The sequence below is a fragment of the Dermacentor silvarum genome, chromosome 11, assembly GCF_013339745.2.
Source record: "Dermacentor silvarum isolate Dsil-2018 chromosome 11, BIME_Dsil_1.4, whole genome shotgun sequence".
NCBI classification, from domain to species: Eukaryota; Metazoa; Arthropoda; class Arachnida; order Ixodida; family Ixodidae; genus Dermacentor; species Dermacentor silvarum.
In genome coordinates, this window is record NC_051164.1 from 99,663,134 (window position 1) to 99,677,599 (window position 14,466).

The following is a 14,466-nucleotide window of genomic DNA, read 5'->3' on the forward strand; positions in this document are numbered from 1 at the left end:
CCTCATCACATGTTGCAACACCTTGTGTGGCTTCTGATGAACCCAGTATTTTATGTAGTTCCTTGAGTTATTTGCACAGTTTATGACATTACATCATTATTAAACATGATTCTTATTTCTTTGGATAGTATGAGCAGCATTGTAAAGCAAGAAAAAAAAAAGAAAATTTACTGACACTTTTGCCTACTTCATGACGTAACATGCTAACTGCTGAAGAGCTATGGTCATCCTCACTGATATCTCGCCACATTGAGGACATCGCTATCTGGTCTTATGGGACGTGAAACTGAAGTAAAACTAAACACCTAAATGACCAGTATGGTTCACTGGTAAAGGGAACCGCAACTTAGTGTTTCGGGACTGATTGCAGCTTAGTTTTGATACCAAGAATGCAGAAATAAATTTTTGCCACTACAGGTCTGCCTAACACAATATTTCAAGCACCTTTTTTACTGGGAACACTTCGACTACATGACAATTTAGCTTATTTTAGTCTTAATACTAATTTAGATTTTACTTTAACAATGCACCATACTGCGCATTACAATGGTTATTAGTAGCACTGTTACAATTCAGCTGTCATTTAGACTTCAAGGGTGCTCCTTCAGTGATTTCGTTGCCTCATTTGCACATTTTCTTGTTGCCTCTGACACCCCTGGTAGCTATAGTTTCTATAAAAATGGCTGTTCAGGCTGTGTTGTGAAATGCTATTGTTGAAAACTTTTCTTTTTTTCCGCCTTTCTCGGTTCTCACAGTTCTTTACTCATTATGGAGACGTGAAGAGCTGCCACTTGGTCAGGGACTTCGTCACCAGCTTCTCCAAACGCTACGCCTTCGTCGAATTCTACGATGCAAGGGATGCCCTGGCTGCAAGCAGCGCAAACAATATGCTCATCGATGATTGCAAAGTCTTTGTAGACTTTGAACAAGAGAGATTGCTACCCGGTTGGATACCCCGTCGGCTTGGTCAGTTTTCAAACGTTTCTCTTAACCTGCTGCTCTTGTCAAAGGGGCATGTCAATGCACCTTCCAAGTAGGCAAGGACCAAGCTTTCAAGAAAGCATGAGCTCAACATTAAGGAGGATTGCTAAGTTAAGCTGGATTTGTAAACTACACCTGACTGACTGACTAGAAAAGTCAGTCTTGTTGTGACGTGTGGTTTGATAATCCAGAAAAAAAAAGGCAAAAACAAGAGATGGCTGGCAGCACTGATGTAACGTCATGGATTTTGGCAGTTCATGCTTAAGTCTGGTTAATAATTTATTGATAAATGATGATTATGGTGTACTCTAACTTAACTCGGCCGAGGCTGCTATTTTTTAGTGATGCCATTTTCGATGCAAATGCCTTTCGGCACTTTGCGCATTCGTGTGTGGCTGCGTTTCACACTCCGCGACAGGTTGGGCATCGATTAACCACTCACAAACACCAAAAGCGCCGAAAGGCATTAGCATCGGGAAATAGCATTGCTACAAAATAAGCGGCCCTGGTGAGTTTCAAAAAGTTTTTTTTTTTTTTCAAACTTATAAAGTTGAAATAAAATTTTTACAAAGCTGGATAGGCACGCCTGTCCGTGGTGTGGTGGCTCGCCATCGCTATAGCACATTTCGTGGAGTTGCCAAAATAGACCAGCAGATTTAAATGCCTTTTCAGGTAAATTTAAACCATCAAATAATTTGGAGCATTGGGAAGCACAACTCGCCAGCTCTGACCCGGAGGTGCAGCTAGCGCTTCTGGGTCACGTCAGCCAGGCAGCAGAAGCCAGTGGAGCCCCTACTTGGGGCCCCACCCATCGAGCTCATAACCCCTTACCCTAACTCCTTTTCAATAAAGTTATTCCTCCTCCTCCTATTCTAAACTGAAACATCGAGACATGCAAAAGTTATTTTGAGATCTATGACATCATGCTAACGTCCCAACGCAGCAGTTAGGGCACGAAATTCAAATTTGAAACACTTACCCTTTATTTACGCTAATATAATTTCAACCTTTCTTCTGCTAAATGAATGCAGATCGACTGTTCAAAATACACTTCACCAGGATAGACTAACATGATGTTAGAAACAAACGTAAATTTAATCATCTCAACTACCTTGTCTCTCTGTACATCATGGGTTTCTTAATGCGTTTGCTTATTTCTGAGCACATGAACCAACTCGCCCATCAACATTTAACTTATCACGCTTTAGCTTCCCTTTAGCGTGGCTTTTTAACAAAATTACTGAGTTCCTTGTTGCAGCTTTTTTTTTTTTTTCTGTATGGAACTCATTTTGAAATGGAAATGCGCAGTAGGAAAGAAACTGGCTACATTGATAACCTGGATTCGCGAAGTAATATGCTTGTCATTGCGGTACGGGCCACATTGTATAAAGCTGCATCAACCATAAGCGTTCTTTGATATTTCTGTGAAAATACTGTGATAATGCCTCATAACATCATTTTTTCATATCAGTGAAGCACGGGTATCTGAAACAGTAGGAAACGTTCTTCCTTGCAAACAGCTTCAGCGAACAACTTGAGTTCGCTGAAATCAGTGGACTCTAAGAAGCTCGCTGGTGAGTCGATAAATTCCAGTTTTATCTTCAAATTGTGAAAATTCCCGCCGCTATTGTTCAGTGGCTATGGTGCTGTGCCATTGAGCACAAGGTATCGGTTTTGATTCCTGGTCACAGCAGTTACATTTCCAGGAGGGCAAAATGCCAAAAATAGTTTCCTACCTGGTTTTGAGGTGCATGCTAAAAACTCCAAGTGTTGAAAAATTGTCTGGAGTCCTCCACCACAACAGCTCTCATAATCTTAGTGCTGCTTTGAATCAATCTTTTCACTGAATCATGAATCAAACAATCTATTGATCAATCAATCAATATATCCCAAAGGGAAAAATGACCAATGCACGCAGTATCTCTGGCACGATGGTGCTCATGTCCTTGATTTTTTTTTTTTTTTTCATGCTTTCTAGGTGGCGGCTTTGGAGGAAAGAAGGAGTCGGGACAGCTGAGGTTTGGTGGCCTCGACCGTCCTTTCAAAAAGCCCATCATCCTCGGTTCCAAAGGTGGAGCTTACTCATTGGAGGCGTTTAACGATAGAAGTCACCAGTTCCCTCACCGCCGTGAAGGCCGTTACTCGGGGTCCGACTACAGAGGGAGGGACCGTGACAGGAGAGACGATTTTATCCGCGAGAACAAGTTGGGCTACGAACGGCCGCGTGACCGTCATCACCAAGGAGACTACAGAAGTGACCGCTCTGTGAAGTCCTACAGTCGACCCTACGAGAGCAGCAGTGACCGTCGGCGGAAGCATGAAGGCCACTCGAGCCGGGAAAAACGGGACGAACACGACAGCAGAGAACGCAGAAGTCACAGGTGTGCGCTTTTCTTTTACTGCGACAGTAGTTAGAAGCTCGATACTGGGTTTGCTCTGGCCAAAGTCATTATCGTCAAGTTGTCATTATCTCATCCTAGTCGTTAGGACGTGTTTCTCATCCTCAGCATCACATTTGTCTTATGGCAAAGAAAAACAAAACTGTGTCTGCCACCATAGGGATTCAAACTTGTGTTGCTGTGGCGATGTGCTGTTGGAAACTAGCCACACTGACCACTGCAATATTGTGTAGCTTTGGCGATTGGTAGTTTGTGGGAGGTTTTGCACGCCAGACACTCTTAGAGTGGTGGTGTCTGTGCATAGATGTCGTTTGTTCGTGAAGTTCCGAAACTGATTAACCTTCTTCTGTAGAAGTGATTCCCTGAAACATATATTGGTGCACATGTGGCGCCATCTTATCTGTTCTGGGACTAACTTGGTGTTATTTTTGTTGGTTGCTGCGACAGCTGCTAGATTGCATTGCATGGAAGAAAGATCCATTGCCACTAGCCGTTGGCGCATTCTACTGTGAGTGACTGTGTAGAGATGGACGTCCACCTTGAGCAGCCTGTGAACATCAAATTCTCTGTGAAGCTTGGCAAGACTGCCACACAGACGTATGAGCTTCCTTGTGATGCTTATGGCAACAACATATTGTGGGCGCCAGTATTCGAATAGGGCAAGAGGTTTGTTTCGGGGAGAACTTCAGTGGAAGATGACGCAAGACAGGCATGCCCTTCAACCTCGTGGAATGAAGAAAACGTGGCTCAGATCAGGGAACTCATGCAGCTAGATCGCACCATCACAGTCCACACCAGATGCCCTGGACATCAATAAGACGACATTCCACCAAATTTTGCTTGAGAACTTACGGAAATGAAAACTGAATGCCAGATTAGTGCCATATTCTCTCGCACAAGACCAGAAGGACACACTCAATTTGTGCTGATTCGCTCTCTGAGACACACAAGGATGCCTCGTTCATCAACAGCATTTTTGCCGAAAACGAAATGAGGGGCTTTTAGTACAACACTTCAACAAAGAGGCAGAATGATGAATGGTGGTCCATGAGCTCTCCGGCTTCGAAAAAGGTGTGGCGGGAGAATTCCAGAACAAAAACAATGTCGCTATTTTTTTATTTGCAAATGCCAGAGGTGTCAAACACCATGAGTTCATCCCGCAAAGGCAGGTGGTGAAAGGCTGTGACATCGTCACCCTGACGTATGGGCATGTGGACAATGGAGTCTTCTGCACGATAATGCAAGGCCATTCTCTGCCCTGAGCGTCACAAAATGTCTTGCCAAGTACAGCATAACTGTGCATCCTCATTTACTATACTCCCCTGACCTCTCCCCATGCAATTTTTTTCTCTTTCCACATGTGAAGAGAGCCCTAAAAGGATGCTGTATGGGGAGTGTTGAGGCCATAAGATGCCACAACAAAGGAGCTAAGAGCCCTGCGAAAAGAAGATTCCTCTAACTGCGTCCCAAGACCACAAAAAGTGTTGGAAGTTGTGTATAGACTGCAAGAGAGAATACTTCGAAGCGGAGCTGCACAAGTGATGTAAATGTAGAATGACCGTTTTATGGACTCGGTTTCGGAATTTAATGGACAAAAGTTGTATTTCATAGGCAGCAACTGGAAATGCTGTAGTAGATGAGGACAGTGTTGTGTTCATAACAAATACGCTTTTTCAGAGTGCAAAGTGAGAGCTAATGGCTGAAAAAATAAGACTAAGCAAACACATGCTCAAATAAAAATTTGATGTTGAGCAAAGTAGCCAATTTGTCCTATAACTAATTACCATTCTTATAAAACTAAAATGCTTAGTAATATCTACACTCAGTGTTGCCTGGTAGTGGCCATGCAGTGTTACTGGTATGAACAGTGATGTAGAGGATGGGGAAAAAAAAAACAGCAAATAAGCAAGAGCAGGTGTGATGGTTTACTGGCTTGTGAGAACAATAACAGAATAATAAGAATGCTGTAAATGTTGATACGGCAAAAAATTATTTGAAGGGGATCTTAGCTGAAATTGACAGATTGGTTTCATCAAAGTCTGTCAATATTTTTCCTGTGCCAATGGATGACTTATTCATCAATTGCAAAGGAAAAGAGCTTATCTGTCGCTAAGTTGAAATCGCCAAAATAATGAAGGGACTTACAGTCGAGTCACAGTAATTCAAAATTCTGGGCACCACACACTTTTGTTCAAATTATCTAAAGTCAAATGAGTCACAGCCCAGAACAGTTACAGATGACTACACATACATGTATGCACATATACTGTCAAGCCTCTTTATAACAGTCGCATCTAATGCAAAAATACCTTTGCTATATCTGATATTCGTGATAAGCATATATTCATTACATACTGCTAATGGCAAGAAACATTTTATAATTTCTTATATCTGATCATTTGTTGTATCCATCAGGATAACTTGAGTTTGGCCTAGTTGATGTTTACTGCATGTCATGTTGACCGCTAACCAAGGACTAAGACTTTCTCTGTCTTCGTCCTTGATTAGCGGTCAACATGAGATGTTGTATCCATGTTAGTTGTATTGAGCTTCGACTGTCATAACCTTTGAACAAACATCACAAGTATACAAACAAAACAGGGTCACTTGCAGAGCAACTGGTTCAGTGGCACCATTTCTCAGTACTAGCTTCACTTTGCAAGATTATACTTTGACATAACCAAGTAGCTCCAAACATCCCAGCAGCCTGCTATTCACACAACTTGGGCATTTACACACAACTTGGGTACATTAGGTCGATGTCATAAGCTGCTTCATGAGGAATGTACCTCTTGGGATTTATTGTTTGAGAAACTTGTCAATAAGTTAATTTAGAAAGCGAAATGTAACAGAGTGTTGGCTTTAAAGTATATACTCATATTTCCAGGGGCGTAGCCAGAAATTTTTTTCGGGGGGGGGTTCACCGGCCCGGCAGGGGGGGGGGGGGGGGGGGCACGCTTCTGCTTTCCTCTAGGTCACGTGATCGATAATAAATAGCGGTAGTGTAAGCAGACTCTATACATGTATATCAAAGACATGGGACCGCCCCCCCCCCCCCCCCCCTCGCGTGTGCGTGTGCTTGTGAAGAAATTAAGTAAAAAGTAAAGTAAGCTCAGTAAATACAGTAAGCACGACAGGTACAGTGGGCGTTTGGAGCAACGGTCTCTCATCGCGCCACTGAGTGGACCAGTCTTCGAAAACGCATCATTGAGACGACCCGTGCGATCGGAGAAGACATCATTAATTGTTAATTTCCGTTAAGCGTAGATGGCGTCGTCCTCGTCGGGGCGAAGTGCGTTTCACAAGTCAAGGACGGCTATGCGCGTGAAAATGCACGTGTGACCAGGCTATACCTACTCCCATAGCAATAGCTTGTTCGCTGCGTCTTTGTGCTAGAAAACTTAAATACGCGCAAAACGCGTCAAGGCGTTTTTTTTTTTTTTTTCGAAGCTTTCGTCGCCCTGCTCCCTCATACGAGAGGGTTGCATTTCCTGCGGCAAGTGCATGGGCCGCTGTGTCTTCCGCTGTGTGCGAGCGTGCAGCCGTCATTTGCCTTTACGTCAACAGATTCAGAATTGTACAGAATATTTCACCGCACAGCACAGATATGGCATGTGTACGCATTTTAAGTAGTGCGTGCAACTCATTTCTGCTTCACTTACGCCGGTGCAAACGTGCAAGCGGCCTTGTACCTCACAGAATCTCGACTGATTGGTGTACTAGTGATGCAGGAATGAACTCCGGTATTGTTCAGTGCATAGTGCACATAATCAATTTCTCAGGACGCGTGACCTCCGACGAGAACTTTCAGCGCCTGCAACAAGAGTTTACTTACGCTGTACTGCGCACAGCAGTAATTCATGCTTGTCGGCTGTCTGTTTCGTGCATTCTATTGCGAGTCGGTGGAATTTCACTGCTCATCAACCCCTTCGTGTGTACATTGCTGGTTTGGGATTCCACAACAAAACAGCAACTACCAGCCTTCCGTAATTGCTGGTTTGGGATTCAACAACACAACAGTAATTACCAGCCTTCCGTAGGGGCGCAATCGCAAACAAGAGACGTTTCTCGCGCAGACTAAGCCTACGTTCACACTTGGAAAGCGGCAAGCGGGCGGAAAGGCCAAAGCGGGCGGAAATCCCGAAGCGGCCGGAAATCCCGAAGCGGCCGGAAAATTTTTTCCGCACCTGTCCAAGTTGTTCACATTTGTTTTGCTACCGCCGTGGCCGCCTCTGCCGTTTTCGTCCAGATCCATCTAGTCTGCGTACGTTTGTCGGCGTGGTGGCGCTCATTATCGCATTATTTCGAGCGGTATGTTCATTCTTTGACCCACGTACCGTCATCAAAAGTGATCATTTTACGCAACTTCGCGTGTCATCTGCGACCTTCGGTAAATTCCTCGTTGGCGTTCCGTAATTCTCCGCACATGGGCGCAGTAGCGCTGAGTCACAAGTTGGTGCCTAGGCGTGATAATATTTCTTTAATAGCTTCTATTTACAAGTTGTAATAACATTTCATTATTTCGTATTGTCGGCGCCTCCAGGACACCAAAGGGGCAACGGGAACACCACAGCTAAAACCCGGGCTGGCCCTTGTGTTGCGGCTCGCCAAAGCCTGCGCGTCCTACGTGAGACCTACGCTCCCAATCTATCATCGTGGCGAAAAAAGCACCCCGCGACTTCTGCAACATACCGCACACGTGCGAGGAGAATTATGGAGCGCCAACGAGGAATCTGCCTAACTATTGTCTGCCATGGAAGTGGAAGAAGAAATGGCTATTATACTTCTACCTACTTGTTTTCTAGAAATGGACAATAAATAAACGGAAGACGCGGACACCTCGGAAACGGTGGTGGTGGGTTCGCCTGGCTTTGCAAAAGCGCGAGAAGTTGGGTCACGCCGAGGCTTCGTTGCCGCACCTCCAGTCGCACGAGGTTGAATACTATCGCGAGTATTGCTGACAGTACGTTTTAGTGCCACTCTTGTCGTAGAGCAAGGGCTGGTTCTTGATCGCGTCGATCAGCATTTCAGCCTACACTTTTGGTGCCATGGTTTTGGTGCCCGGTGCCATTTTACGACCGGTTGTTTACATGCTAGTGTAGCTTCCAGTGAAGCAGAACGACTTTCCGCCGCGTTTCCGCTTCGCCATGGCGAAAAAATCTGCCCGAGACCGATTTGGCTCGCAGCCTGTTATTCTGCCTGTTTTGCCGCCTAGGCGGGCGGATTTTTGCAAGATTTTGCCCATTCCTACAACTTCGAGACCAAGTGTGAACGTAGCCTAAAATCCTGCGCGAGCGCGGCCTCACCGGCACCTGAAGGGAAGCGGCGGAAATGTATACCGGAGATTTCGACCACCTGGTCCTGGGGTCTTTAACGTGCAACCTAAATCTAAGTAAACGGGCGTCGAGCGTTTTCGCCATCATCTCAAATGCGGCTGCCGCATTTGTTGCTTCATTTTTTGCGCATTTGTTGCTTCAGAATGCGGCCGCCACATTCTCGCCCAAAACTTCACAGAGTGTGAAAGCCTTGACAAACACCGTGACAGTTTTTTCCATATGCAGACATGATTCGCTGTAAATTACCAACCCAAACGGAAGCGCCCAGGAATTAAATAGTGATAGTAGCACCGGTTTCATGAATTATGTAAGCGCGAAGCGACGAAAACAAAGGGTGGGTAAGTAGGGGGGGGGGGGGTTGCGGAAAAAATTTCGGGGGTATTTGAACCCCCCCAACCCCCCCCCTGGCTACGCCACTGCATATTTCCATTGTATGAACTCCACAGACACATGAGAGCTGCACCACCTTTATGAGAGAGGCTTATTCCAGAGTATTTATCAGCAGTCGCATAGTGCAGCTCTGTTAGGGACAAACAGGCAAGAGCATGTGTGCATCCATAGTACCTAAGCACAGTCCCCACATTTTTCTCATGCATGTGAAGCTTAAAGAATTTCTGAATAAAGATGTTTACTCTCTCTCTCTCATGGATGTGCATGCGCGTCAGGGAAACTGCGGCGCATCTCTCTTGTGTCTGCGCCGTTGACAAAATGAAAACAAGCAGTATATACAGTCGAGCTCATTTATAACGAAGAAATAATTCTGTCCCGATTCTATTGTGAGCTGTGTGGTGCGCGTCCTTTACTACAAAGTGACCTTTGTAACGAATGATTTCAGGTTCCCCAAGCACTTCGTTATAAAGATGTTTGACTGTATGTTGTTGAACTAGTTGGTCCACACTGCTCTGACGATCTGTTATTGAGCGTAAACAAGAACTGAAATCCGTGCAGATGTTTAATATCTGTGCAGTTTCAAAGCGAAGCTGTTAAGAGGAGTTCCATAATGCTCACTTGCCACAGCGGTGAAGGCCGGCATGTGGCGTTGTAGTTGGCATGAAATGTCAATCAAGCAGCCTGAGTCAGAGCCCCGAAATGGCCACGTGACTCAGGTGCCAGAGCTGGACACCTATTAAGCTATTACTGAAAGAAAGCTATCACCATTGGAATAATAGCTTCTTACAATATTAACTAGAGGGAAATCTGGTGCCACCATCTACGCGAGTTTCTTAAAGGGTGCTGTGCTGCCTTGAGAATACTGATGTTTGGGTGTGCGAGGCTTTGTCTCAAACATGACTTGGCCTAAACCATGGTCATGGCTGTACAAACAAGTCTTGAAATGAAATCTTCATAAAAGGTTTTCATTCGCCTGTATTACATCATTTGATAAAGTTTACTCACCTACAGAATGTATGCAAATGAGGAAAAACGAAAACAGATGGCAAACTGTCACACATTGTGCACGAACAAACCTTGTTATCTGTCCTACAACTTAAGCATCCGGCTGGTACTTTTTAGGTTTTACATAATTGTACATCCAAGCACAAGCATTCATGTATATGTTTAAAACGAAAAACTGCTCTTTACGTGCTGTTTTAGTAGAGAGTCAACGATTGTGACAGACGAAACGGGGCTAGCCAGGGACGCCTTAAGTTGTCCTGGCCCTCCTAGAACAAAGCCAATCCAAAGCCACCACGTCCCAACATTCCCACGCATACAACAGTAGCATGCCAGTTTAACCTTTATGGTTGGAAATGTGCAAGTGATCACCGGCATGGGTAGAGCCTGCACAGTAAACATAAATGTCAGATATAATGGGGCATATAGAAGTTTCAAGCTTGGATATAGCGAAGCATTTGAAAGGGCTCTGGTATTGCGAAGAAATCGCACCGTGTATAGCAAAGCATTTGCATAGTGAAGGATAGACTTCAGGCCGTGGCAAAATGGACCCCTAGGACTTCAGGAAGGTGTGAGAACTCCTCTACGCATCTTCGCTGTCTTTGACGTATCAGTTGCTCAGATTGGAATACTACATAAGCGAAGGTTTTTTGTATTCTTGAATATTGGTGCACATGTAATACAAGCATAAGTCTGGCCACCTGTAGGGCATGCTTCCATACCAGGTCCATTTTGTTCTAAATCAAGTTATACTCATTCTAACTTCTGTATTTGTTTCGGTACCAATATTGCTTTTCCATCACTGGCTCTCCTGTTGTGTCTGTCATGCCAGCGCAATATTTTTAATTTTTTTTATGGACGTCATAGTAACCAACACTTGTTCGGTGCGTGTATTCCCTGCATTTCTTGCGGTAACACAGCACTTGTGAAACGGGCTCTCATTTGCATAAATGCACTACCCTGTGGTTGGTTGCCTTGGGCATACTGTAGTGCAGAGAGATATGTCAGTGCCTAAAATGCTTCGATTTCCATATAGCATGGAGCAATGCAGTCAGTCAAGCACCAAATGCTGTAGATTATGCATACAAAGCTCTTTGTAGTGAAAACAATTTCATTTTGTGTTCCTTTTCTCTTCTCACAGGTCACCTGTTTAACCAGAGTGTTGCATCTCTGTGGGGCACCCGTTTTGAAGAAAGTGATCCTGGGATCCCTAGCGCCTTGCAGTTGATTTCATCTTGCAGTATCTGACATGAATAAAAGGATTTGATCGTTTGTCATGGGTGTTATCTGCCCTCCTGTGCATTTGCTCAGAAACTGGTGCCTCTGCTCGACAACCGCAGCTGTCCTGTAGCAGAATCATTCGGAACAGTCCTCGATTCCATCGTTCTGTACTCTCAAGACTCCAATAAGTATTTTGTCCCTTATATATATTTGAAAGGAACAAATATTCGAACACGTCGAATAGTGAATCCCCAAATCGAGTACGAAGCGAATAGCAGCGAGTAGTCTGTTTGTATTTGAACTTTCTAATATATGCCCACCCCTATTCATTGTGTGTTGTTGTGCAACGTGCAAGGAGTTCCAGCCTCCTTTTTGCACCCTTTTGCCACCCAGCCGCTATCGGTGTTTTAATGCATAAGCTTTCTATCGCGACTTCCCTCGGAAATATGTCCGTCCATCTGTGTGTAACACAGGACACACTGCACTCCATAGGTATACGTGGGGTCCTATGGAGGTATGTTCCCATCAGTGGCTGTGTCACCAAGTTAGTACATCAAAATGAAAGCACTGATGAAAATATTAATATTTAAAATGTGTTGCAAAAATCTTCGAACGCTTTTGATTAGAGCTGAGCTACAAAATTGAATTATGTGCAAGTTGTTTTATAAAGACCAGCAAGCAGGTTTTACTAAATATTTTTATTGTCTGGGTTATTGCATTCGATATCAGTATGTCATCATGTAGTGCGTTCACTTCTTTCATTGTTTTTCACAGTGTTGTACATCTATGACAGACGGGTGCTTTTCAAGTATGTAAGACTTGAAATAGTTTATGTTCTCATATTTGATGTTCCTCTCGCACGGAGTCCACATTCTGTAAGCTTGACAAGACACACCGAAGGATGAAAGATTTTTCCTTTGTTCTGCAGCAGTACGCTTTTCCCGATTCTGAAGAAGCAAAGGCTGTGCCGAAACAAAACTTTAAATTGCCAGAATTAATTGGCATCTGTAGGGGGTATATGCCTTACAGCTACGTATCACTACTGAGATTTATTATGACTATATAAAGCGAGTTCTGAAGAGGTATTAAGAGTAATGAAGGTTAGTAAAAAACTAATAAGATGAATTACATTGAAATTGATTAAGCCTAAAGCAAATTAATTACAATGGAATTAAGTATAATGATGATTGAGGGTAATTAAGAATAGTGAGGATAATTAAAATTAAGCAATGGTAATTAAGGCTAAATAAGACTAATCAAGATTAATTAAGTGTACCTAAAAATGATTAACCCTAATTTTGATTAGCATTAAATCGACTAATCAGGATCAATTAAGAGTGGTCGAAATTAATTAAGCATAATTAAGATTAATTGTAGTTACATTACTTAAGTCCAAGCAATATTAGGAAGGAAAATCATATGTAGGGCTAATTAAGGTGATTGAAGTCCTAATTAAGAATAATTACGATTACATTAAACCCTATCGAGATTAATAAGGGCAATAATAGATGTATGTGTGCAAGATGAGCGACTGGAAAGAATGTTTAAGCACTACCCTGACAAGTCCCACTAGGGAGTTTCTTAGGTAATGTTTTACCTTCCCATTTGACCATGGGGATTCAGCTAGTCATCTGTGAAAGTTTTGAGGCAGCTTTAGTGCACACGCCCATCTCCTCAAGGAACTCTAAAGAGCAACAATTCATTTAAACTCCTTATTTTCGTTTGTTTTAGCGGGAAATGTTACCGGTGATAACGACGGCCGAACACCATTTTCTTGATTCTCTCACCGAAATCGCCGCACCCGAAGTCATGGTGACGTCACAGATTTCAATGCGTATTCCTACATTTGGACGGTTTTGGCCCAGCAGGAAAAGTTCTCAAACCTTGCTAGGTTCTCTGACCCTTAAAAAAAATCAATGCAGTGTAATCCTGCTGTGCCTTTAGACAACCGCTTAGACCTAAGCATACAAGTATACGGTGGGGCGGGAATCTGAGGGCTGTGACGCCACTTTCGTTTTTGTGCGCTTTTTTTTTTTTTTTTTTTTTCACTTTCACTTCACTTTTCACTTTTTCACTTTTTTTTTTTTTTTTCTCGCGGTAAGAGTGACTGTTTTGTTATTTGAACAGTGTAATTTATCTAATGCAGGTTAATGTTCCTCTTTAGTGCCCCTTTATTTGCAGATCAGTCAGTCATCACTTTTGCCGTCACAAAATATGCGGAGGCATATAGTAAGCTAGCTTCTCTGCTTAACTAAATTGAACTAGATAGGGCTACTTCACTATAACTTAGCGGATGTTAAGACGTACGCCTGAACGATTTTCCTGAACGCTGAGTAGCCGTTCCCTGCGAAAGTGAAATGCACCACGAAATACAAGTGTGCTTTCGTACGAAGTTTCATTCGTTCCTATTAAAACGCCTCGTTCACGCGTGCAAGCGCACAAACGTGGCTTCCCAGTTCCCGCCATTATTTTGCGTACATCTAGCCAACTGGCTATCTGTCCAATATATATTTTTTTTATTGTAAGCACTTGTAATGTGTCAATAAAGCTTATTCAACAAAAAAATCAATCAAAATGTGCTTCATGTTTTACTTAAGCTACAGTGAGCCAGTTGTACATCTGGTTTACCTCAGAGGTTGTTGGGTATCTTGAAGGCCATACGAACGTGCCGGTGTGTATCAATGTTCTAGGGCTTTAATAAATAATCTGTAAGATTAGCAATGGCAGAAGTAATAGAAGGTAAATAAACATAAAGGTACAAAACTTTTATAAGTGTTGAAACAGTTTACTTCTATTGTTATTAACAATGTGTCGCAACTAAAAAGCGGCGCTTGCTACTACGCCCATTCAGTGACTACTTGCAGGTGCAGTAACGCGTGTGTTTACTTCAAATACAAGCTTATCAACTGACTTTATGCATTTTATATAGAAGTATCACGTTTTCTACACGAATTTCTTTCTTTTTTTCGGATGACAGTATATTTTAGGGTGCGAAAGATTTTCTTTCTTGGTTGGTTTGGGTCAAATATCTGTTGTCGTCTGCACTATTTTAATACGTCTAGCTGTCGTTGCGAGCCAATGAGAGGCGTGCATTTTGCCGGCACTTTCTGCATTCCGACCAATCCCAGGGCTATTCT

At 43.3% G+C, this 14,466-nt stretch overlaps 1 protein-coding gene across 1 annotated transcript in view; it reads left to right on the forward strand.

Annotated features, from left to right (window-relative positions):
- The window catches only part of LOC119433440 (U11/U12 small nuclear ribonucleoprotein 35 kDa protein-like), a 52,073-nt gene extending 40,684 nt beyond the window's left edge, over window positions 1-11,389 (forward strand). Inside the window, exons 4-6 of the mRNA XM_049659219.1 lie at window positions 756-966; window positions 2,960-3,362; window positions 11,250-11,389. Coding sequence (XP_049515176.1) covers window positions 756-966; window positions 2,960-3,362; window positions 11,250-11,262 — 627 coding nt within the window. The 3' untranslated portion in view covers window positions 11,263-11,389. The remainder of the gene's footprint in view (window positions 1-755; window positions 967-2,959; window positions 3,363-11,249) is intronic.
- Window positions 11,390-14,466: the final 3,077 nt, after the last annotated feature.